The 27,725-nt window shown below is 38.0% G+C and overlaps 1 protein-coding gene across 3 annotated transcripts in view; it reads left to right on the top strand.

Moving 5' to 3' along the window:
• Window positions 1-1,882: 1,882 nt before the first annotated feature.
• The window catches only part of pdzd2 (PDZ domain containing 2), a 65,550-nt gene continuing 39,707 nt past the window's right edge, over window positions 1,883-27,725 (top strand). Inside the window, exons 1-2 of one of the 3 annotated variants that reach the window (XM_079605850.1) lie at window positions 1,883-2,462; window positions 26,279-26,771. In XM_079605850.1, the coding sequence (XP_079461976.1) occupies window positions 1,957-2,462; window positions 26,279-26,771 (999 nt within the window). In that variant the 5' untranslated portion in view covers window positions 1,883-1,956. Of the gene's footprint in view, window positions 2,463-13,795; window positions 14,198-24,832; window positions 24,851-26,278; window positions 26,772-27,725 lie in introns of those variants that run through there. The other 2 variants (XM_079605851.1, XM_079605852.1) reach the window with 2 other exon arrangements.

Below are 27,725 nucleotides of genomic sequence, written 5' to 3'. Positions count from 1 at the left end.
GAACATTGTTTTTTTAAATTGTCTTTACAGAATATAATGATAGCATTTTCTTGTTTGGTAAACTAATCCTTAAAGCTTTTCCCTGCTAAAGTCTCATTTAATGTGTGCCAGTGTTTTTTCTCCATATCTGCATTTGCTTTGTTAAATGAGTCGTTTCTTATGTGAGGAACAAAAACATCAATAATCATGATTGACATGATGACAGAAATATAAACACTTGAACTGGCCATTCAGCAACTCAACCAAAGAGAAAATGGGAGGTCATTGTGTGTGTAAGTGGCACAGGGGAGGGGTGAGACTAATCCTATTGCATGTGGGTCTTTTCGGAGGGTGAGTCTGGGGTCTGCAGACCTTCTGTGTCCCTGTGACAGCGCTACGTGGCGAGAAGCATAGTGCCTATGCGCTTGAATGGAGTAAGGAACAAAATCTCAAAAAAGTTAAAAAGGTAGGAGGAAGATGGTGATAAATGTGTTTTAAGGGGAGATACATTTTTGGGTTTCTTTTTAATGTAATGTAATGTAAATTGTGGGGAACTGTTGTGTGTATAATAATCTCTTAACAGACAAATAAGTATGTCACATCCTGTGGAAAGACAAAGCTTCACTGTAAGCAGGTTTTCATATTATGCAATAGTTTCTTTCATTACTCATATTATCAATGACACGATTGCATATTGCATGCCTAGTTGTTGATAGAAATGTTTTAGCATTGCCATTTATAAACTGCATATGACTTATTGAGGTTAAACTCTTGAAAGGGGTTCTGTTCTCTGGTATTAGCTGTCACTTTACTTTTCTGGTCTGGTCTATAAGGCTTTAGCTGACAGTTGGATATACATCCCCCTCTTGTTTATATAGCTGTGCTAAGTAATCTTCTCACAGTTTAATCTGTGTTTTTTTTCCTAGTAATGGACATTAATGTGAAGTTGATTTGTTGTTACACATAAATGCTCCATTATCTTTTATCACAGAAGGATTTTGCTCTCATAAGAGAGCTCTAGTAGTTTGTGTGATGCTCACAGAGGCCAAAGCTGTGTTATTTTGAGCAAAACCCCAGAGTAGCAATTTGATTGTGGTCTTTGTCTACAGCATATACTTAAATATGCCAGAAATGTGGTCTGCCAGTCCAAGAGTTCGAGCTACACGATCACAACATCTGGCTGGCAGTTTCAACATTTATTGTCAGGTTACATTCCATGAGGTTAAGGTGAATAAGAACTGAAAGGAAGTTTGCTTTTCCTTTCTGTCTGGTCACTGTGCATTGAATAATGTCAACCGCATTGATTCTACCCCTACTGAATGTCTGTATAAACAGCCAAATGACACATCTGTAAAAAAGCCCATAAGACTATTATTGGAACCTTTTCCAGTTCATGAATTCTGTCAGTCAAATGAAACGGCTGGTATATAGGAAGCCTTCTTTGTTGTCATACTTACGCCAATTTCTGTTCTTGTGCGTACTGAGGTTGAGCAGCAAATGAGCCATGACTGCAGCGCTTTAACATGAGTCCATGCCTGCTGACTTTCTTTGTAATGGCAATTCTATTTATTTTCTTTCTGATTAGGTGGACGTCTGTGGCGCCTGTGAGTCAGGATAGATCTCAACTCCCAACGATCTGCTATTTTCCACTTTAATGGTATTGGAAATCAGATTTGGCACGCACCAAGACGACCAGCTAATGGCACACGTTCTCTTGTTACCCCTCGAAGAATAAACGTGCCCTTCTTCCTCAGTCTCCGTGCTTTCCTTTTGTTTCTGCGGATGACATCATGGACCTCTGTGGTCTAAGAGTATCACAAGTGGACGCCAGCGTTCTGGATCTGAAGTCTGTGAGATCAGTGTGTCATTTTGAGAGGAATGTGAAGCCATTTTAATGCGTCTGATTACAGCCACCACTGGAGAGCCTTGACTCAACATGCAGGGGTGGCCCAGGCAGGCCCAGCAGCAGCAGCTAGGATGCCTATCACCCAAGAAAATGCCCTGAGCCATCTCCCCCTCCTGGAGAACTGGCTCAGGGCTCGAGAAAAGGACCGAGACGAGGGCGATGAGTCTCGGATGAGCGCAGGGGGTGTTTGCCAGGCTGCCATCTGCAAGCTTGTGGAATACATCCAGCTGAACTTTGCTGAAGTTGAGAGTCCTTTGTACAGTAGTAGCCCATTTAGAGAGGAAACTGATGCTGAAGTGAAGGCGGTCTACCTGAACAAGTCTGAGGAAGATGGACCGGAGTTCGGGCTCAGCTTTGGAAATATTCCTATTTTTGGAGACCCCGAGGGGAAGAAGAAAGGGGTCAGGAGGAGGCGCAGGAAGGGCGATAAAGGCCCTGTGTTGGATGTCGGGTGTATTTGGGTGACTGAAGTGAAAAAGAACAGTCCAGCAGCCCACTGTGGAGATATTAAGCTGCGAGATGAGCTGCTGTCACTAAATGGACAGCTGATGGTCGGGGTCGACGTCACTGGAGCGAGGTAAGATGTCTGAATTTGTTTACAATCAGCATATAATATGTTGTGCTTTATTTCGGTCTGTCTTAAAGAATTAGTTTGGTTAACAAAATATGTAAGCATAGAGCTGAATTTTTCAGATATTCGAGCCCGTGCTGTTGATTTAATGAGTTTGTCTTAGCTTTAAATCTCTCTGTATTTCATTACTTGGGAAAAAGTGTGCACTGAAAGCATTCCTCTTTCGTCTTGTCATCATGTAAAGTCATTTGAGTGTGCTGGAATCCATTGACAGTATGTGGAGTACCCTCTTAATTTAAGATTTCCCCTCAATCTGTAAAAGCCAATGGGAAATGGGGCTGCTACAATTCCATTGTAATCGTGCTAAAAAGTCAAAAGTATTGAACTAAAATGAACCACAGATAACATTGCCTGTTTGGTACTGAACTTGTGTGAAAGACTTAGTGACAGTGATAGCATCGTACATTGCCAAACTTAAATCTGTGGGGAATGTCATGAAGTTTTAAGCTGAAGAGTTGACATCAAGTTGTTAATGTCTAAGATGGACTAAATCACTGAGAAGCTCTGGTAATAATTACTTTACCCCACCTCTCCATGTTAAACTAATACCGTCCGAGTAGGGCTTAGCAAACCCCTAGCTGACCAAAAAAATAAAAATAAAAATAATCTCAGTTTAAGTCAGGGTTTCCCATACTACAGTTCGTGATTTAAAGCAGAACTATGCATTTTCTGGAATTTCTTCGCTGTATTCTCGCTTTTTGCTCTATGTTTCTCTATAGAGCTCCCCCTACAGCTTCGGAATTGATATTTGACAACACTGTCGTAAAAACTCGTTGGCGATTCTCAGATACCTGAGCTAGCAGATCAACGACATCAAAGCAGATGGGACATTCTTTAAAACGTCTTCTTCATTCGGGTTCGAACAGCGCGAGGGAGCGCAATAATGACAGAATGTTAGCAGATTTCTTTTTGCCGTAAAGCAATTCATTACATTGCGAGACCTGATATCACACGATACTTCCTGGCGCTGAGGCCGGCGGCTCGCCCAAAGTTGCAAGGGTAGTTTTTCCGCTCACAGGCACCAGGGGGAAGCAAGACGGCCACCATTCAACCCGAAAAAAGTCAAATAACCATTCCAATGACTCCGAAGCTGTTCAGTTAAGGTAAATTAAGCACACAAAAAAACTGCATAGTTCACCTTATGCAGGGATAATGTAAAAAAAAAAATAATAATAATTTTTAATTAAAATGCAATTGTATGTCATGTGAATATTAACCAACATCAGAGAACTGTTAAAACATGTTTTTTTTTTAGAATGTTAAAAAAAATAACATGATAGGAAAATATTTTAGGTCAAAGGGGTTCTGTTGACAAAAAAGTTTGGGAATCCCATTTGGCACTGATGTCACTGGTCTGCAAATAGTGAAAGAAAATCCGTCCATTTATTCGAAAATAAAGTACAAACAGCCAAGAAAGGTCCCAGGGAGTTAAAGTCTGACTGGGTGGCAGCTTCTTATTTAGGTATCAGGGTGATTCACAGCTGGTCTGAGAGAACAGGGCCTCCTGTTAGTGTTCATGTGTCTATATACATCGTGTCAGCATGTCCCGGGGTTGACTAGTTTTGCCCCAGAGCATGGTACTTGGATCATGGCCAGTGGGTCTTTTCCTTATTTGTTTCCTCATGTTGACAGCTCTGACAGACGGCTGCATGTGTCAGTGGTGTGGACAGTCTCGTGTCTGTCCTTGTTTGGCCTCCATCTGGACCGGCTGACACGCTCAGCTTTCACTTAGACCGCCAAATGTCTGTGTCTAACTAAAACAAAGGATGGACCTGCACTGTGAAGTTAACCATGTTGCAGTGCCATGCTTTTTTTTTTTTTTTTGCCTTTTCCTTTCTTGGCAAACAGAACCTTGGAAAATGTGTCACATTACCAGTACTTTTGTGCCCCAAGTCGCCAATGACTTTAAAAAATCATGTTGGAATCCTTTGCACCATTTTTCTTCATTTTCAAAAGCACTATGGTTTTCTAAGAGCTATTTTAGCTGCTAATGTTGTTAATTCCAGATTTGTAATTCAGTTTGCAAACCTGTCACAATTATGGACTCTTTTGAATTTTTGTTTTGTTTCCTTGCAATCTCCAGTGTTTTCCTAGTTTAATTCAAATTAAAGCTTTTTCTTTGGTAATCTCCATCATTGTGATTTATACATACAGCCACCCATTACAATAGTAACATTGCAGCTAAATCTTTTTGATTTTGATCAGGCAGAAGTAAATGCACATGCAAAAGACTTCTAAATGACCATACAGTGCAATTTTTAAGAGTACATTCACCCAATAATTCATATTTTGCCATCATTTTTTCACCCTCATGTCGCTCCAAACCTGTATGAATTTCTTCTGTGGAACATAAAAGAAGATATTTAGAAATTGGAATGTTGGTTACCATGTTTGGTGACCACTGACGTCCATTGTATGGACAAAAAAATAAAATAAAGCTAAGATAGTTTCTAAAAATATATTTTTGTGTGTGTGTGTTCTGCAGAGGATAAAGAAAGTCATACAGGTTTGGAGCTATGGGTGAGTAAACATTACAGAATTCTAATTTTTGCTTGAACTATCTCTTTAAAGCTTAAAGGGATAGTTCACTCAAAAATGAAAATCAGCCCATGATTTACTCACCCTGAAGCCATCCTAGGTGTATATGACATTCTTCTTTCAGACGAATACAATTCGAGTTATAAAAAAAATATTTCCAGTCAATGGTTATATTTTTTTGGTTCATCAAGTCCATCAAGCGCATCGATCCATGATAAAAGTGCTTGAAACGGCTCGGGGGGTTAATAAAGGTCTTCTGAAGTGAAGCAATGCTTTCATGTAAGAAAAATAGACATATTTTATCGACTAAAATAACTAGCTTCCGGCAGATGGCCATGCACAAGTCGACTTACGCCAAAAGAGTAACACTTGACAATGTATGACGTAAGATGTAGTAGTAGCGTAAGCTTTGACACCTCTCGCGGTTCAAACAAACAGGGCTAGGCAACCGTATTCATTATTACGTTGTGCGTCAAGTTCAAGGGTTACTCTTTTGACGCAAGTCGACTTGCGTACGGTCGTCTGCCAGAAGCTAGTTATTTTAGTCAATAAAATTTTTAATATGGCTATTTTTCTTACACGAATGCATCGCTTCACTTCAGAAGACATTTATTAACCCGCCAGAGCCGTGTGGAGCACTTTTATCATGGATGGATGCACTTTGTGGACTTCCACAAAAATATACCCATTGACTCCTTGTAATAGGGATCCACTGCAGGCAAGTGTTGATATGAGAACCCAAGTGCAATTTATTAAGAATAAAAAGATCAAACATAAAACAAAAGCATGGCATGAACTAAAAAAACAAGAGGTGAACTTGAACATAGACTTACAAACAGTGGTCTATAGGAAACAATACTTGACAAAGACACGTGGCAAACATGAGGGCTTAAATACACAGACTAATGACAAGACAAGGGACACCTGTGAACAATGATCAGACACATGGCAGGATCACATGACAAACAGGGAATCACATGACAAGACACAGAAACATGACATGAACAAAACCAAAACGTGACACTCCCATTATAAAGCTTGGAAGAGCCAGGCCATGTTTTAATATAACTCCGATTGTATTCGTCTGAAAGAAGAATGTCATATGCACCTGGGATGGCTTCATGATTGGCTAATTTTCATTTTTGGGTGAACTATACCTTTTAGGCTCTGTAACCACATCTTAGGGAATTGGGGGGGAAATTAGACCAAAAGAACTGGCATAAATATTTTAACTGGAAACCAAAATAGTGCATGCATAAATTTGCCCAATTGGCTACGTCCAAAAAAAACAAAACATGCATTAGCATATTCTTCTTATTTCTAGAGTGTTTATATCACTTATATCCTATACAGTCCTATATATATACCCAAGTTGAAGACTATTTCCTTGTAATGTCCTGTGAATGTTGTGGTCAGGGTTGACTCAATCCCTGTAACTCAAGCTCTATAATTAGGGGTTGTATTGTGTGACTGATAAATGATAGGAAGTTTTGCAGTGTTCACACAGAATCTGGTTTGGGATAACTGATTCCTGTACGGATGGACAGCAGGATACAGAAAGGGAGGAGGTTCCTGGGAGTGGCACGTGGTTTTGACCAAGAACAGACGTATTATTTTCTCAAGCTAAAGAAAAGCTGTTCATGTCAAGACGTCTCTGGAAGAGAAACAACGGCTGTATTTCTTCTTGTTATTCTGATTGAAGAGATCAGTCTGTTTCCTGTTGGTATAAGCTTCTTATACCAAGAAATCCGTGGACTTGGCAGGAAAATTTAGATTTATGTACGTCACTTGTGCTTGCATGCTTATGTCATATGGTGATATTTGCGATTAAATTTTTCATATGCTTATATATGCTTTATAGCAAGCACAACTGAGTTAAAAACGAAGAAATTAAAATCGTATGTTTCAAGATGCCGATAGACATGTCTAAATTCTAAATTGCACCTCTACAAGAGCGGAAGCAGTTATTTTATAATAGTAGTCAACATTTAAAGTGGATCAAAAAAGTTCATCAAAGTTGTCCTAAGACAAGAATGGGTATTGTTCAAAATTCATGTATAACTTTGATGAAAGGTTTTGACCCACTTCAAATGTTGACTACTGTATATCTAATATGGGAAATTAGCATAGCTAGTGATCAACACACACACACACACACACACACACTGTTCAAAAGTTGGGGGTCGGTCCGATTTTTTTTCTCTTATACAATTTTTCTCATACGATTATGTCTCTTATGCCAAGGCTGCAAAAATAAAGTAAAAACCATAATATTGTGAAATATTGTTACAATTTAAAATATTTCTATTTTAATTTTGAAAAAATGTAATGTATCCCTGTGATGGCAAAGCTGAATTTTCACTATCCACTGCTCCAGACTTCAGTGTCCTTCACATGATCCTTTAGAAATAATTATATGATGATCTGATTTGATGCTAAAGAAACATTATTATTATCAGTTTTGAAAACAGTTATGCTGCTGAGTAGCAATGTTCAAAGTTCAGGGAAGAAGAAGGCAGACACCGGTGAACGTTCAACATAAAAATTGATATCAAAATAAATATACTACAAAATAGTCCAGGCCTGGTTCTCTCTCATCCATCACTGTCATCAGTCCTTCCAGAACTCCTCCGTGGGACTCGAGACTGGTGTGGCGCGCAGGTGACGCTCATTAGCACTCACGTCACCGGCCTCGCTCCGTTCCCATGGCTCTCGGCCCCGCCCTGCTTGCCACACCATGATAAAAAATGTGTAGGATTCTTTGATGATAGTAACAAAATTTGTAAGAACAGCATTTATTTGAAATAGAAATATTTTGTCACATTATAAATGTATTTGTCTCTTTTAATCAATTTATTCCATCCTTGCAAAATCAAATTATTAATTTCTTTAGAAAAAAAAAACAAAAAAAGTGCTGACCCCAAACTTTTGAATGTCGGTGCATGTCGATTCCTTTGCTGGTGTTCCCACTAGGCTTCTAAACTAACTTCTCGCACAATCTTGCATTAACCAACTTGAAAATTCATGCTAGTCAAGTCTGCCATCCAATCTTTACTGAAGACACCGCAGACTCATTTTTTAGAGGTCCAGCCATCCATTAGCTGTTTCCTTCCTTTACTCACACAAACCTTTGGTTAAATTTCAGTTCAAGTGAGTTTTATGAGTCTGCCTCAGGGTTATGTTCGCTCATTACTGCATTACTCTTATTTCCTCTCTCAGGTAAGGCCTGAATCTGTAAGGGTGCAAACACTGAGAACTGTTGGAGTAGAAGGTCTGGTGTGAGTGGAGAGATGAGGGTTGGACACGGTTCAAAAAGCAATGGACCAAAGCCTTCTTCAAACACACACACAAAAACCGAGACACATGATGGAAACTTTCTTTTTCATCAAGTGCTTTTCATGTTAATGATTTCAATGCAAAATTTCTGGGCCTGAATGCAGCTCACCACAAAAAGCCTTGTTGGTTTAATGTGTCTTCTTGTAATTTTGGTCCCGCTCTTTTCCTTCCCCCGCTTTAACAGCCTGGACCAGCATCTGTCTGTGGGGAGCTTGGAAAATAGATCAGTGGCACTGCTCCAACCGGCCCATGCAAAGTGTTCTCCACGTGCTCAATGAGAGAGTATTGGAGAAAACAAGGTTAAGAACGATACACTTTACTTAGGTTTACTGCAACAAAGAAAATACCTGTTTGCTTAGAAAGCTAGGATCAGCTGAATTGCACTTCCATTTGAATCTAAAATTAATTTAAAGGATTTTTCCAAAGATTTTGCCATCCAGAAGCCACAAGTATTTAGGAGTCTAGAACAGAGGTGTGAAGAAATAAAGGACCGCACAGAGTGAATTATGAACCGTACATTTTCCCTGCACAACTGTTTTTACAGACATATACTGTGTCAAAGTGATTGACTGTATTAAAATCTCCATCTGTCCTATCAAAACCACGACGAAACATTACACATTTTAACTTGTAAGACTGCCTAGTTCCTGTCAGTGTAAAGATCAAAGCCTTTTAGTCTGTTTGCTTTAAATTGATTCTCAGAGTCCTGAATTGGCACGCCAGCTCTTTGTGGTAGTTAACTTGCCGCTTGGATGAATGAGAGAAAGACTGCCATCTTTTCCCTGGCATTAACTATGTCTGAGTTTGCACTTTTCTCTTAAGCAAAAGAAAGCTTTGACTCTTTCGTCTTTAGTGAAGAGATTGGTGCCATTTTCCCACAGTAATGGATATGAGAACCTCAAATCAGGCACTGTGGTTTAGTTAAAACAGTACAAGAATATTCCTTGATTGAAAATAGCTTGTAATCATCAGATCAAATGTTTTGTTTTAATTCATTTTCTTAATTATAACCGGAGGACTTCCAAGATTGTGAGGGTGTAAATAAAATATGCATTCGGAATGGTTTAAAATGCCAAGGATAGAAATTTAGTCAGACATTTGGATGAATCAAATGGCCATTCATGTTAAAATGTAAAATATGAAATATTACACTGTAAAAAATATCCAGTTAAATTGATGGTAAAAGCTGACAGCTGTGGTTACCGAACAAAAAAATGACAATGTTTGCGTTATTACGGAATGCCTCAATAGTATATTTCATTAAGTTACATTATGTAAATATACCAATCTACTTGAACTACCAAGACCTGCTTCTTACCTTAAAATGTGCTGATAACCACCATATTAATACTGTGGCCGGCATAACTTTTTTTTATGTCAGTTATATGAAAAGTAAGACTAGCCAGACTAGGTCTTAATAGTGACAGTGTGTCACAATAGAAAGCCACATGATGAATCAGAAAACATGACCAATATATTGACGTGCACAGGGTCAAACAAAGACAAAACACCATCAGAGTAACATACAACACTAAAATAATGCAGTAAAAATGAACTAAATATCATAAATAATAACACAAAAAACATTACCATAACAAAAATAAGAAGAATCAAATCTGTTTAATATAATCTTATGAGATGATGTGTCATGTTGGAGTTTCTGGAAATTTCCATTCCGCTTTACATGGTAATTCATAGTTTTACTTTCAGAAACCAGAAATATATAACTATAACCATAACCCCCCCATAAATATACCATATAATGTGATGTTAAACCATTTACGATTTCCACTGTATAATGTAAGGTCAAATTTAACCAATTATCAGGTTTTAACTGTTGCATTTTTTTGTTGTTAACATTACCAACATTTTTACAGTGTAGAATTGTTCAATCTTGAGATGAAAGATAATACTGCTCAGAAATCATAATTTTTCAGTAAGTCTGCCTAATGTTATGGACAGAATATAGTTATAACTTCAGCACATGCTATTAAGTATTTTATCAGTCTCAAATTCCCAATTGCACTTGCTTCATTGGAAAAATGCGTGTATGACATGGGTTCAAAATCAAGTCATTCATCTACTGTGCATAAACCCCGTGCCATGAGGATAAGACGAAGTCTCATGGAACCCCCATTTCTCTGGTCACAGATGGGGTGGAGGATTAGCTCTGTTCAATCCGGATATTCAGGTAATACTGTCTGGTTTGTGGAACCAACCATTTTGAAGCCCCACAAATTACATTCCACCATGTCTGGCTCTGTGATTTTCAATCATGCCCATTGTGGCTGTTTTGTGGAAAGTGGTGGTTTATTGAGCAAGGTTGATCTAGGCCATGTGCACTCACATGACAGTGCCTCTTTACAATTTTAAGATCCTAGCTCAGTCTGCGGAATTACAAAATTGAATTGTAAGTAAGTGAATATATTAGAAAAGTTACACATGTCATTTTAAAGGCAGAACACAGGGTTTCTGTTCTTCAAACTCTTTCATGTTTTAATTTTATATGAAACCCTTTTCAATTTTAATTTTAGCACTGATTTCTGGAGAGTTTCTGATTGGTTAGTTTTCAGATTGGCTTATTAGATTGTAGACTTCTTTTATTGCTGTTTACTGAGTCAAGGTATGATTTCTCAGGACACATGCATATCTGTGAGACATTTATTTGTGGTGACAAAAAAGGCTGCACAGCTGTGGCTTTGTCCACTAGAGGGCAGTAGTACAAAACGTTCTAGTTATTCCACACAAAAATCCTTTTACTTGCACTATTGAAATAAACACCACGAAATGTAATGAACAAAATTTTATTAAACTATGTTAAGTAAAATTGAGCACCAGGCAGCATCCAGATATGTGGCATTTGTATGAATATGATTGTGAGAGATTAAGAAAAAGGTCACTTTTTTCTTAATTTTACTTTTTGTGTATCATACCTAATTTACTATGGTCAAAACAGCAACAGCAGAAGACACGACGTGTTCAAGTCTGTGAATATTGTGGAAGGCTATGGTGCAGTGAATGATGCTACTGTCTTTGGGACATTTCACCACAAACCCCTCAGAGTTATGTAAAGAATGTGTGCCAGACTGCTGCCCGCCGCCCGCCGGATGTCTTTCATAATGAAAAGAGGCTTTAGAAGGAAACGCACAGGCAGTGCAGACTCAGGTGCAGTCTGTTACGATTTTTGGTATTTATTTGTTTGTTTTATTTTTTTCATAACCTAGTGGCCTTTCCCTTCAACAGTAAATGATGCAGTGATGAAGCGTATTTTCTGTTATAGGCTAATCTGTTTTGTTGGAATATTATAATCCTGCCAGGAGGGCGGACAGCACAGTGAGGATGCTTTTCTGTCTGAAATCTGTCTGAATGGATAATTAAAACATCATATCAAAGTAGTGACTCAATCATGAAGGTAAATGCTCACTTCCAGCATGACTGGCACTGCGCAAGGTCACATCAGTCAACCAAACCAGAGTTTTTTTTTTTTTTTTTAGCTATGATATTACAACTACACAAAACCCAAATCCTTTGTTAAATACTTTCCGTATCAGTAAACTATAGTATTGCACAGGCCAAGTGAAAGGAACTGTCTACTGTATTTCCAAATGACACTCCAAAATCAAGTAAAATGCAACTGTAATCTCATTCATTTATCCTTTTTAACATGATCAGAGAATCTCGACTTTGCAATCATGTTTTAAGTGACCAGCAACCCAAAGGGCATTGTATGTCAGGGCCTATATCTTCATGATAGATATAGATAGGTACGGACAGCTCAGCGCACTGCAACTGAAGGAAATACATAGAAAAAAAACAAATTAAGCAAACATCTTAATCTGTGTGACAGCATGTGCTGCAAAAGCTCACAACGCAACCAAATACATAAACGCGTTGCAAATACTCAAAACTCATATGATCAGGATGTTCAAATAAACGGAAAACTCACATTTCGGGTCATCGGCAACACCACTGACGGCTAGACATTGAACAATAAGCAATGTCCAATGTTGAACAATGTCCCAGCCAGGTTCATCACTTGTTGGCGTCCGCTTGGTTTTTTCTTAATTTGGTGTGGTAATGATTTTTATTACATTAGGTTCAGCATATATATATATATATATATATATATATATATATATATATATATATATATATATATATATATTCCCAATTGATGTATAGAGGGAAACGGCTTCTCGAACAAGAAAAATTTTCATCTGGAGTGAAGAGATGCTGTTGCACGAGGTAGGGGACGGTATTTTGATTAAAGATTATGAGGTATTCATTTTCAAAAACATAATGATGTGCATGGATACATCATTTATACTGTAATATTCCACAAAACGAATGGTCAGTTTTGATTTTATGGTGACTTGGTTCTCGCATCTTGCATCACCATAGGCCTACTGTTGTACTAAACTACTGTAATCACAGCTACTGAATCTACAGTGCCACCACTCCGATTTCATAATGAAAGACTGTTATAACAGGCCTGGCTCCACCTAATCAGGAGCTTGGTCCACCCTGGCCCCTCACTGGCCCACCCTGACCCCTCATCAAATAACAACCAATCATAAAATTGGTGCGATGTTCAATTCAGCTCCAGATTTTGGGGAAGATCATGCTTTTTAGTCACTTGGTATCAGAAACCAGTAATAACTGAACATTTTACAGATAAAAAAAATGTTTTACACTTAGGCCTTCTAAGAAATAAAACTTTTTTTTATTACATTCTGCAATTTTTTTCTTCTTTTAATCATTTTAATCTCTGCCCCCAACAGAGAGCCTATAAAAGCATATATAATTCATTAATGTTTAATGTCTAATATTAATAATAGACATGTGCTATTCATTTGGAGGTGTAATGGAAAAAGCAATATTGAATATGTGACTAAATTTTATAAAATGAGCAGGAAAATTTGCTAAATAGGGGCATACAACAAGTTAATTATGCTTCTAAAAATAGTATAGCAGTGTTACAAGTCACTTTCAAAACCTGCCCCTTTTCATATAAAATCTGAAATGACTAAATTGGTACAAGATTTGTTATCAGGATTTTTTATATATATATTTTTTCATATATTGTTATTTATGTTGGAAAAAATTATAAAATGCATCTAGTAAGTAAAGGAACACCCCCGGCCCACCTTGCATCTCAAAGCTGGATCCGAGTCTGCTTATTATAACCCGGTTCTTTTTTAGTAAATAGCCTACTTAATGAACACTTCTAAATCATTCAAATCAGTATTCTAATCAAATTTTAATGGAATCGGAACCGTAATCATATCCAAATGCTGTTTAAGAAGGAAGTTCACGAGGATTTAAAAAACTGCCACTGTGGAGCTATTCCTTCTGGTGTCAGTCAGTATCTGAGATTCGCCGTGAGCGTCTTCTGTTGGGAGTTTGAAGAAGGGGCGGGACGATCCAAACAGTCACAACCGCCGAGATGCAACGCGCTGGATAATGGATCCCTGACGCTCGTGCAAAGTTTGCGAGCGCCGAACCGAGCTGTATTTTCATTTGACAATCTCAGAGGCACGGACACGCTGTCCGTATCGACAGGCTGTCCTGTGGAAAAAAAAGCAGCCATGGACTTTAATCAAGCTCTGAGTAGATCACATGAAAGAGGCGAGTCGCTCGAGCTGTTAGAAACGTTTTCATGAACATACAGCGAAGTCGCTCAGGGACTTTATACGGATGATTGCTATGATTATTGAACTCACAGGAGCCCACACAGCGCGTGCCAGCTGTCAGGAACTGACCTCACCGCAAAAATAATGATGAAGGGGTGGAAGTGAACGTTTCAGGTATCCGCATTTTCATAGGCATGACTGTATGGATTGTGCTTGCTGTTAGTGACGTGAGACATGATATTTACAGCTTCTTGGAGCAATAAGTAGCATAATATAAATCTTACAGATTATCTTGTCATATTAGTTCACTTTTTGTTGCATAGGCTGACATGTAGGCTATCATATAATTATTGCTACTGTAATGGTATTTAAGGTCAATATCAGTTCTCAACAACATTTAACAACTTTTCATGCTTCTTGTTTTGACAAATATCTGGCATTCCTTGGTATGAAACCATGTCTTCCCATGTGTATTGCAGAAATGGACATGCAGGTTAAACATTCCAATAGCATTCATTCTTTACCCAGATCCTATACATCTCATTACTGGCAGAAAGTAACAATGAATAGGCTATTTCTTGATAATGAATAAGATTTGACTTTGGTTTAAATGGCACTTAATGACACCGTTAAAGCTGTGTGTTAATGTTTCCTAATCCACTTTGATATATGTTCACCATTAGCCTATATTTGTTTCACTGTGATTGTCTTCATGCAGCCTGTTGGTCTTATCTGAACTCATAAACAGAAGGGAGAGCTTCAGCTACCGCAAGTGCTGCTCTGTGAATGGAAGTGTTCTATTTCTGAGGAAGCGCTGGGTAAATAGGGACTATAAATCTACTTATCTCTGAGTCACATAAGCTCCCCTCCAGCACTGCATAAAGAGGGATACTCTATGTCCTCGCATGTCTTAAATTGCTATCTGAAACTGGCTTGACACAGACTCGAATTTATGAATGAACAAAAAGTGCTTTGGTCAACTTTTTGCACTGAATATTCCCTCCACAAAATGTATTACTGCAATTCTGCATCCTGAGACTTCAGTAACATTTACAGAATGGAATGGGGTTGTACATGCCATATTCTGTGGAATAATAATGCTTTTCTTCTCTTTTGACATTCTTTATGAGTTATTTTCGCACTGCATTGAAAAGTAGAATCCCAATGCTTTCAGAGGACACTGTCAGGATTTGGAGATGAGTGTATTCCCGAATTCCTTTGAGCCCCCAAAGGGAGGAATAGATTTGAGCAGCCAATTGGAACAGGTTTTTTGGTAACTAAGCTCTATTTAAAGAGCCGTTGGGTCATGTTTGGGTTGTTTGACTGCTGTCTCTGTTCCAAACAAACAATTTTGTTGTGGCTTTCTACAATGCTAACTGGTTTAGAGGTGGATGGCCATCTGTCTCTCTAATCTTAGTGAGGGGATACGGTTCCCTGTTTCAGTGTCTGGTAATAACAACCTTTTAAAGGTTTGGGGTCACTCAGTATTTAATTTTTTTTTTTTAAGAAATTAATATTATAAATTTTATTTTATTCACCATCAATGCATTACATTGACCCAAAGTGACATTAAATATATTTAAAATGTTTCCAAATATTTTTATTTAAAAAATTCAGTTTTCTATTCATTAAGGATTATTGAGAAAAACATACGGATGCACCGAAATAAAAATTCTGGGCCGAAACCAAAAGAACAGGATATAGCCTACACTTGGCTGAAATATTCAATAATTTATTATTATTTAATAATCAACACTCAAGTTGTACATTTAAATTCCACATAAAGAACTTTTTAATATAATTGTCAGCCTACTACTACAGTTTGTTGGTGAAGTAAACATTTAAACGACAATAAACGGTAATGGCTTGTTTTCATGACAGATTTATTCATTACGCTGGGTTCACACCAGACGCGGGAGCGGCGCGGAACGGAAAATCACGCGCGGCCCGGTCCGCTCCGCTCCGCGTCTGGTGTGAACGACACCATAGGTTAACATGGGCGCCGAAAGGAAGCGGCCTCCGTTCCGCGCCGCTTCCGCGTCGCTTCTGCGTGCGGTGTGAACCCGGCGTTATACATAAATAATGGAGACGTTACTAACAGGTTAAGTAAAAAATATAGTGAATATGTAATACAGTGCATATATTTAGCAAAATGCTCTTCTCTAGAGTACGTTTTTTTCGAACTAATGAGATTATGGCCAATGAATTGCTTTCTTGAGGTAAATGTAACGTTAAGTGACGTTAACGTTAAATGCCCACACAGCTGACATGTTTAACTGTTGTAGCTTATCCATGTTGTGTGTACGAAATAAACGCTGAACACAGTCGAAACATCTGTTTCGGTCATTGATTGAACAAAAAACGTATATTTCAGAGCTACCAGTAGTAAACTATTTTGTTAACCCAACTACCCACCAACTAAAACTAAAACTAAAACACACACACACACACACACACACACACACACACACAAATGCAACACTGCACACAGAAGAAATGAGAAGCTCTGTGTTGTCCTGACATCTGTCTCTCCATCTGAGAGTGTTCAAATGCAGAGCCGCTTGTGGTGGGCTCTGTTTCCCCTCTGTAGGCTTGTTCATGGGGAGGTTGCTGACTGAGGTTATAACTTTAGCTCTCCACCGCATCGTGGAATGTCTTTACTACAGTTACATCTGTGAATTTCTGCCGTTTTGCCTTCAGTTTTAACCTATAGTGAGTTAGCCCTAGTTTTAAATTGAGTCTGGAATTGTATTACTTTTAATGTGGAAGAAGCATACATTATGACATCACAGGTGGATGCTCAAATCAGGATTCCTTGCGAATCATTTAATAATATTGAGTATAAGTTTTGAGTTTGTGAATATATGATCAGTACAGTAGCCTCTCTCTACTTCATATTACAGAACACATAACTGTTTCAAATGTCTTAGGAAAGCTCTTGTTAAAAGCTTGACCCTTGCTTAGGTCATCTCATTAGACCTTTGGCCTATTAACAGAGTGTATGGTGCATATTAGAATTTAGCTTGGATTATATCATTTGTCTCTCTTAACCCTTCAGTCCGTTTAGATTTACAAATGTTTCTATTTCCTTGGTCTTTCCTCACAAGTTGGTCTCATTTTGAGCTCTTTTTGTAATCCAAATCATTAGTTAATCAGCCTAGTGAGAGCATGATTTTCCTCAATTCCTGGCCAGCATTGGCTATTGGATTCTTAGTAAAGACCTTTTTTCAGGAACCTGGAGGCAAGAGGGAAGAAATTTCACACAGTATTTAAAAGATTATTATGGATCCAGAACTTTGGGGTCATGCTCTTCAAGTAAACAATTTGAAGTTGCATTTAGGCTTTAACCTTTTATACAATTACCACTAAGTATTTGGAATATTTTTTTTTTTTTTTTTTCTTTTTTTTTTAAACAATACATCTGCTAGGACACCAGACCTGTGTGAACTTAGTCAGTGAGTTCATAAAGTTCATAAATCCTAAAAACTAAAAAGTTAGTTCTCTGGCATGTTTTTTTTACGGTTTGAGTTTTTGTTTATGCATTCTGACAAATTTTAAGAGTCCAAATAATTCTATGGCCACTAAATGACCTAATGTGATTTATTGCATGAATTGAATGATACTGCATTTGAACGTCTTCCTTGAGTGTTCATGCACATCTAAGCTTGTAGAATAAGATTTGTTGTTTGCTAATCTAATATTTTTTTAAATATTATTTAGTTTTTATACTTTTTGTGACGTCTGTTTTTTTCTTGCAGCAAATGCAGGGCATGAGCCTAATCTTAATCCTATTTTTCTAGTGCTTGTTATTAATGTGACTGTTCATTCACATGTTGTTCTCTTCAAGGTAATCATGTGATGCTCTGACAGTTTCTTGTGTTGGTACTTGGTACCCGTTTTTTACATCCAGACTCCAGTGTAAAATCTGGATCCTGAAGCAAAACCTGTCAAGAGCCACTGATGCAGTTAGGGAGATACTTTTAAAATAGTATTTGGAGAAATGTCAGTGTTTTGTTCTTGAGTATAGGCCTATGTGCTGAATCAGACCTTTCTGATCATAGATTGTTTTATGTGTTTACCTGACCTTTATCAGACCCTACAAATACATACAAATAATTTGACACAGAGTGTTGAAGCTTCTTTCATCATCTGGATAGAAGCGCTTATATAATAATAATACATTGCATAATAATCATTGATATGAAAAGTCCATAAACCAGAAATCAGTTCATATAAATGTGGTCAGTGGTCACCTAATATCTATTTTGTATTGCCATATGTGAATTTTTATTTTTGTGTGTGCATGTATTGTAAATTCATGTCCCAGTTACACTTAAAGTTGTCACATTTTCCTGGTTAAATAAACATTACTTTACATAAGAAAGCAAATACAATTCTATTTTGTATTTTTACATTAACAATGGAATTTATGCTCTATTTATTAAAACCAAGTATAAATAATATAATCAAGTTTAGTGTTTTAAAGGAGTTTAACATATATATATATATAAATTTAAACAATATATTTTATTTGTGAACTGATGTTCAGCTGTTCTTTTTAATAGTCAACTTATTTTCAGATCATCAATCATCAAGCTTGTTAAATGCGTCACAGACACGATCGATGTGTTTACGGTAAATCTCACCAAGCTAATTGCTCACTAAAACCCCCCCACAGTCATTGTGTTTTTTGAGGCCATTACAAGTTTGATTTTGATGTGACGTGACATAAAGCAGTGATAAGTGGGTGAGTTGTTTACTTACTTAATGTGTTTTTTTAATGTGTTTTTTTAATGTGTCTTCCCATTAAGGCCATAATTTAGTTAATTAAGACTGATTTACTTAGGGATGCACAAAAATGAAAATTCTTGGCCGAAACCGAAAAAGAGGAAACCAAGGCCGAAAACCGAAACACTAAAAGAAATTATGTCAATTATTAGTACCATTGCATTTATGGCTATGACTGTGTACTAACTTTACTAAAATACAAGGGATTGCAATTGCATAAATTAATATTAAAGTTTCAAAGAATAAATCAATTACAAATTATGCAAATATTTATTTAGCACATTGCAACAATGCACAGTATAAAATAAAATTCAAACTAAAATGTTTAACTTGCTGTTTACGCGCGTCTATTTTGCTTTTTTCGCAATTCAAAATGTTAAAGCGTCAAACTAGACGCGGTAGATGTGAATTTTACGCTCTATTCGCGTTTGGTGTGAACTCAGCATAAGCGTGTACTTTTCATTGTTTTCACTCCGTGGTCCGTCTCAACCTCTTTGCTTAGGAGATGCTTTAGTGCTGCGATTAAAGGAATAACGTCCGCTACAGATGCATCAGAGGAGCTGATCTCTTTAGTTAGCTCCTCAAAGGGGGCAAGAAGAGAGAGAATGTTCTCTATTAAGACCCAATGGTGTGAAGTGAATGTCGCGGGGAGCTCGTGGTCTGCGCTATATGCAGCCAAGACTCGCTTTTGCGCAAAGAGGCTTTGCAACATGTAAAAAGTGCTGTTCCACCACGTACTCACGTCTTGCTGGAACCGTTTTATTGGTGTTCCAAACTGACCTTGCATAGACTGCAAGTGGGAATAGGCCAGCTGAGAATGTTTAAAGTGGCCAACAATTCTTCTGCCTATAGCCAGTACGTCTTTTACTCTGTGTTGAGACAACATGTTGCTTCAGACAAGCACGTGCAGGTTGCGGTTTCTGTTTGCGTCATCACAACATTTCAGCCGTATTGTTTCGGTGACAAAAGTCTTTCGGCCGAAAACCGAAAATGCACTTTTGGGCCATTTTCGGCCGGAAATTTTCGGTGGCCGAATATTCGGTGCATCCCTAGACTAACTAATGTGCATGAAAAAACAGGATTTATCGCACAAACTAATCATATCCGATCATAACCACTAGGGCTGCGCAATATATTGAATTTATCGAAATATCGCAAATGTATATATCGCAATATGCATATCGCAACAGCATGCAATAAATGGGGTCATGAACAAAAGACATTTATAAAGTATTTTTAGCTTTAATAAGTATCAGGATATATTTAATTCATACAGTGAAAACTAAGCAATGTTTTATTTTTATATTTTATGATTCAGTATGTTTTAATAAATAAACCTAATGTAGGATAACCTGAAGCCTGAGGTTTACACTGATGTTAAAATAACACTTATTATGCTACAGTAAAACACTGATGTTCACTTTCAGAAGTTATAAGGATGTTTTCTTGTCATAAAAAGAATGTGAAACACATGTAGGTTATATCATTTTAAATATATTTTAAAGATAATTTAAGTTTATTTTACACACTTTAAGCATTATCGTATCGCATATCGAATATCGCATTATTTAAGGAGTTACCGCTTATCGCATTTTTCTTCAATATCGCACAGCCCTAATAACCACCAATTACGTCCAATCATAGCGCGATTCATTCTCATCATTCCCCATTCATCATTCCCGATTCATTCTCAATTACCCCCCACCAAACCCACTGCATGCTTTAGGGGGTCTGTTACAACTCATTGGGCTCAGGGGAAGCAAGAGAGACAGTGCACAGACTCCCTTTGTAACTTTACCTGTGTAAACCTTTACCTGTGTGTTGTGTGTGTGTACATTTTTCTATCCCGTTGGAGACTTCAACCTGAATGCACACAGACCTAAATTGAGGTCCCCGTGAGGAAACTGGCTTATAAATCAGTGTTTTTTAATTTATTTATTTTATGTAAAAGTGCAGAAAGTTTTCTGTGATGGGAAGGCTTAGGGGTAGGGTTAGTGTAAGGGGAGAAAATATACAGTTTGTACTGTATAAAAATCATTACGTCTATGAAGAGTCCCCACAAAAATTGCGTGTGAGTATTTAACCGACTTGATGGTTTATTGTTTAACTAATTCATTGCTCTGTGCTTTTGGAATTTTTTGCCAAATGGCTCTAAGGCCTTATCTTATTCTATCAGTTTACTGCCTGCAGTAAATGTGGTATATTCAAACAACTATGACATAGTCCTTTTACACTTAAAAGCTTTAAATGCATATTGTCCACCAAGCACAGTTGCCATAAAGCCACCGGGGTAGCGGTGGCGCCAGGGCTTGGCTTCGGCCTGTCATCGCTGCTTGCAGCTATAATTTATTTTAAAAAGTATTATCCTGTGTTTTGTTGTTGTTGTTTATTTGTTCATATGTATGCACTGGAAGCTTCATTACCAAAAAAAGTTCCTTTGTGCAAGCACACCTGGCAATACAGCTCTTTGTGCTTCTGAATCTGATAAGGGTTCTTTGCATTCTTCTTGTCCCCCTGTAATCCAATGTCATAATGTGACAAACTATCCTAAGCTAACTCTCAATGGTATTTCTGTGTAAGTCGTTATGGTTATGGCAAATAAGGTGGAAAAGTATCTAAATCCAACCCAAGAAATGGGATTTCCTTACTTGGCCTGTCACAGTATCAGTTTATTCTTGTGAGTATGCAGGATCCGTTGCAACATATGATATCCAGGTGCAAACTTTTATTCACATCTGTAGTCGCTTGGCTCACAGCCATGGGAAAAGACTTTTCTGGAGGTTTCAGGTGTGCATATAAATGAGCATCTACCCAACCTGACATCTGCGCCTACGATACAATCCACGCATACGCGCCACTTTGAGGAGTCTGCTAAATCCAAGATTGTAGAAAAACAAATGTGCTTTGGAGGTAGACATAGTTCTGAATTATTTAGCCTGCCCTGTATGGGAAAGGTCTTGGGCGTCCTCCACTACAACAAATCACTCCACATTGCTCAGAGAGCACCATTTCGAGACCGTTTCAGCCATTCTGCTTCAATTGTGTTTGGCTGGAATAGATGGATTTCCCTACTGCAGCTGTGGTTAAGTCTGAAAGAGGCAATGGAGGCCTGTTGCTGGGTTTCTCTGAGACCCATTAGCTTTTACAGCAGCTTAAATTCCTTGTTGTCATGCCAGAGCTGAGATCATGGCTTTTTTTTTCTTATTATTTGGTCTTTATCAAATGCTGATTTGCATGACAGGTCATTAGAATGGCAAGTTTTTATCTCATTTTTCACTTAAGTTGTTTCTCTCGGGTGTAATGATGAGCGTGTCTGCGTCGGTGGGACACTGATGTGGGCGATCGTCTGACAGCGTTGCATTGGTGCATGGCACACACCTGCTGAGATAGCAAACCACGGCGACAGAGCTGAACAAGTTTTTTTCAACCATTCATCTGCATCCATGTTCCTTCTTTCCTTAGTTACCTCCACTGATAACTTTTTCGTTCCCTGCAGTTTGCTCTGTGGTTTACATCCATCACTCTGGCTCAGAGATGCAGATGGTAGTTGGCTAAATGTTTGATCAGTGGCCTGAATGAAAGGAGTTTATGGCTTTTGATTGATATGAGGTTGATGAGCGTCATTACAGGGTCTTGTTATATCACTTTATTGTGTGGTAATGTAATGTTTATGTTGCCCTCTGCTCATGATCCCGCATGTGTGGGTTGGCAAAGCATGAGTTGAACAGTCTAGCAAGATTAAGAAATGACATGGACTGTGGTTCTAAAACGTGATTTATGTATGTGATGTCATGATGTAGGGTCAGACTCACTCACTGCAGACTTAAGACACTAATTTTCCCTTTCATTAAAGGGGAAGTTCACCCAAAAATGAAAATTGTGTCATAATTTACCCTCATGTTGCTCCAAACCCCTTTGACATTCTTCCGTGAAACACTAAGTGTGACATTTTAAATAATATCTTGGCTGTTTTTCTATCTAATGAAAGTCAAGTTCAGAAATTATGGAAAAAAGTACTATTAGAGATTTATAAACACGGTCTGTATGTCTTCTGAAGCCATATAATAAAGACTAAATTTATGTTATTTACTGATGTCTCCGCTGTAGCTCGCATATCAAATATGACATATCAGGTTTATTTTCTTCACTCCTATTTTTCAGTCTGGTCCTTTGGAATGACGTGAGGGTGACTAAATGATGATGGGATTTTCATTTTTAAGTGAATTGTAGGCTATGTCTGCATTAAATATAAAAAATTCACCCTGTCTATTTTCTAAATACATGTTATTGATCTCATTGTTAACTTTTGTTACCATTAGTGTCACTACTCCCATTTTATCATGACTTTAAATATTCTAAAGACAAACAAAATATCCTCAAATATTTTCATCTTTTTTTCCCTCTGTTGGCAAAATGTAAGTGTTGGGACATGCACGCAGTTGTCCAAATGTTATCTGGAGGGAAATAAATCATCAGTAGTATTTTAAAGGTTTTACGGGCTAAGATAATGGAGTTGCAGCACACAATAGGTTTTTTAATCACAATAAGTGTCATTTATCTGCATCATTTGGAATGCAGTATAGCTTTTCCAGTCTGCCAATGAGACTGGGACTATCACCAGAATCTAGGAAAGCAGATTTGGATTTTACATGTGGCAGATTTGTGCCAAGATAGATTCAGTTGAGTTATGTCGAGATATTTTCTCCTTTTTTCCGTTGATTTTCATGTGGGACGATTTTTGTCTCGCGTTCCACAACATTGCAAACTTTGTTCTTATCGAAAAGGAAAGCTCAAGGAAAGCGGATCATGACAGAAATAGGTCAGACACTTTTCATTATCAGCTAGATGACTGAGGGAAAGAAACGCCACAAAAAAGGAACACTAGACGCCGAAAGTCCATTCTCTCCCATTGAACAAAAACGAGACCACAGCTGCTGTCAAACCAACAAATTCCACAGATGTGCTTTCTTCCCTTAAAACGTCTGAATCTTACAAGCAAGCACGCTGTCAGATACTGCATAAATACCCTGCCTCGATCTTCTTTGGGGAATTGTGATCATCATCATCGACTTGCCATTTCCTGAACATTCCTCACTTTGTTGTATTTTTAACTTGCCAGTTTTCAGTCCTTTCTGTACTTTCAGCATGTTTTAGTTCCAGGAGATCTAATGTGAGTTAATTTGCATACCTCATTGATCCTGATCTCCAGAGAGGATCAGAGCAGAAGCTTTCATGCATTTTGTTTATTTGGAAACCGCTCTTGCCAATCTTGATGGTGAATTCATATGGTATGCCTGCACATCCAGGCTCTGTAATCATCTAAACAACAGACTCCGTTGACCTCGCTCTGTCATTAGCAGCTGTCCAGAGTGCAGAATGCATCATTTTGACAGATGATTTGAGCTGAAACTCAGAGGTTGTCATATACCTGACTACCACTTTAAGTGAGGTATGTCATGAAACATGCAGTCTTTAAAGGGGTGATTAACTGTAGCATATACTGTAGCATTGTATTTTACTGATGGTATGGCACTGTGCCAATGCCAACCATCAAACAACCACACGTGAATAAATACTGTCATTAGACTAATTTTTGTGATATTCTTTATGACTTGTAAGGGTGTTGAGACTGAATATAGGCCTACTGCTGTTGATGACAGTTGGTAAAATAAAATAAAACACTAGCATATATTTATGATATTCCATTCATGACACATTTAATCACTCTCTTTCTCTCTAAAACACCTCTCTCTTTCGTTTCTTTCTTTAGTATCTCCTCCATTGTCTGGCTTGCTGTTTAGGGGATGTAAGCAAATGCTTTGTTGGTGTGTTACATCAGCACTGTCAGTATGTCTAGTCAGGGGCACATTGTCATAGAAAGTCCACTCCCCCATGCCTTTGTAGAATTGGAAGCCAGGAAAACTGGCGAAACATATCACTCAGCCACAGTTCATTAGACCTGTGAGCGCCACTGGATGTAGTGTTTCCCTAATTGTGCATTTATTTGACCCTGGGACCCTGACGTCAGTTACACCCAAGGTGTGTGCTCTTTTGACCTAATATTACATTTCTTATGAGTGGATGGTTGTTCTGAAGTTTGTCTACATTTTAATTTGTCCTGTTTTAATGCATTAACAGGATAGTTCACCCAAAAATGTATTCACCTCCATGTCATTCCAAATCTGTATCACTTTCTTCTGTGGAACACAAAAGAGGATTTCCGTTTCATGGACATTTCTTAAAATGTCGTATTTTGTTTTTCACAGAAGATCGAAAGTCACACAGGTTTGAATCAACAAGAGGGTGAGTAAGATCAATCGATAACAAAAAAGCCAAAATCAAGATCCTTCATGCTTTGTGCTTTGTCACCTTTTATATGAAATCATTAAAACCAAACTTTGCAAAACAAGAAGCAGAAATGATTAACTATGATCATTTTAACTTGTTAATGTATAATGATATTTCAGGTCACAACCAGCTGAGATTGTCAAAAATGTACAGTATACAGCTAAAGATGTCAATCCAATCACTCTTTATGAGGATTATGTGAGAGAAAAGCGTCAGCTAATGCGGAGTGATCTCATGTCCCTGAGGTGCCAAATATCAGTTTCTTCTGTCATAATCTGTCTTTGGACTTGTCTAGACATGGTGTAAAACATGCGCTGGACTTATTTTTTGTATCAGTGCCCAATGCCCATCCTTATTTTAAAAATTCCCAGATAATCCATAACCATTAACTATGACATTTAGAAGCTCCTTTGTTTGCTCTCTGAATTATACAGTTTAAAGGCATAGTTCACACACACACACAAAAATAACATTCTTTAATTTACTTTCCCTCATGTTGTTCTAAACTCACATGCTTTTATTATATGACCTTTTATAAAACACAAAAGGTGATATACCCTATCGTTCAAAATTTTCGGATTGGTAAGATTTGTATGTTTTTGTTTTTGAAAGAATTTTGCCAAAAATTTTAAATAACCGGCGTTTTCTATCTGAATATGTATTTCCGTGCTGGAAAAAAGCTGAAAGTTCAGCAGCAATGTTATATTGTCTTGCACCAGGCAGTGCAGAAGAGCTACAGTGGATGTCAACATTTCTAAATAAAGGCTTCTGAAGATTTGGAATAAAGTGCAAAGTTGTTTTGACAACTTTTTAATTATTATTATTAATTTAGGTTTGCAGTCCCAGTCTTCATTCGCTTTCATTACATGTAAAAGTGTGGACAAATATTTTTTTAAAAAATCTCCTTTGGTGTTCCACAAAAGAAAATGGGTCATTTGGGTGTGATCTGTAAACTCATAAACGTATTTGACTAGTGTATTTAATGTGTAAATGCTTGATTTGATGGACCGCTCAGTAATCCCTAATAATGTGAGAAAATGTGTTTATTTTGTTACCAAACGAGTTGATTTACATTGTGATCATGTGTTTTAGCAGTTTGTTTTCTTTTTTTCCCCACAGTTACTTGGCGGACCAGTGCTGGAATGGAGGCTGCATCTACCTGATCATGTTGCGAAGAATCAAACGCAAAGCTCCTCTCCCTCCATGCAATGGCAACAATGGGGGCAACTGCGTGGACGTCTCTAAAGAGCACCGGCGCAATGTCTCCGACGTGCCTGTTGGCAGCCCCACACAGAATGGGCAAAACGGAAAACGAACCCGCAAATTTGGGGTTATTTCCCGCTCCTCGTTCACTCGTGACAGCAAAGACAGTAAAGATGGCCGGGACTTTGAGCATGAGAATGGCTACAGCTCCATGGAGGCAGAGGTCAGTTCCCCAGAGAGCAGCACCCCTCAGGACACACCGACCGATGACTTTCCGGTCATTGGCTCCTCAGAGGGGATTTCCAATCGCTTGAAGGCGGGGAGCACGGCCACCCTACCCAGCCGATCCCACTCACGCCTGTCTGAAAGCTACAAAACTGAGTCAATAAGCAGTGAACCTTCCAGTCAGGTAAGAAATATAACCGCAAGAAAACTGTTGTTTTAATAGTTGTTGTTAGAATTGGTTATTCAAATAGCATTATGTCCTGAATTGAATGAATGCATGAATCCATTAAGGCTTTAAAAAAATATATATATATTATAAAATATGAAAAATATTACAATTTATAAATGTTATCTAAAAAATAGTAGATTCTAATATAGGGCTGCACGATATTGGAAAAAAATTACATTGCAATATTTTTTCCCCCAACGATATATATTGCGATATTGAGAGCCATAACTCCAGGCTAAAGTCAATAATTACCATTCCATGATATTAATCATTACAAGTGACAAAAAGGTCACTTAATATTTTATTCCAAAATTAGAACATTTCTGTAAACAGAAAAGCAGAACGCATTTAAACAGCAGCTTTACACCATACCGCCTGTCTGCGCCGTCGCTCCCAGCACGTGCATCACGCGCTGTGCGTAGGGCACCAAGAGCTGAGGGGCCACCAAAATATGAAAAATAATTATAATGCCGATATTATTTCAGTATAGAATTACAGACATCCCAAGGAAGTTCCGGGAGTCTCCTGCATATTGATAGCGGCTGATGCCCGCGAATCAGTTAAAATCTTTTGTGCTCCCTCGCAAAACTTTTGCGTTCCCTCGCAAAATTATTTGCGTTCCCTCGCAAAATTATTTGCGTTCCCTCGCAAAGTTATTTGCGTTCCCTCGCAAAGTTATTTGCGTTCCCTCGCAAAGTTATTTGCGTTCCCTCGCAAAGTTATTTGCGTTCCCTCGCAAAGTTATTTGCGTTCCCTCGCAAAGTTATTTGCGTTCCCTCGCAAAGTTATTTGCGTTACCACGCAAAACCTGTTGTGAGCTCAGACAGACACCTGCTTAATGTCCCGCTGGCAGTGCTTCAGAGCTCCGTACGTTAATGGAGCGTTTCATAGTGTTTGAACTTGGACTCA

This window comes from Phoxinus phoxinus (genome assembly GCF_949152265.1).
Source record: "Phoxinus phoxinus genome assembly, chromosome: 3".
NCBI lineage: Eukaryota > Metazoa > Chordata > Actinopteri > Cypriniformes > Leuciscidae > Phoxinus > Phoxinus phoxinus.
Note: the sequence above shows the minus strand (reverse complement) of the source record. Positions and strands in the feature narration are given on the sequence as shown.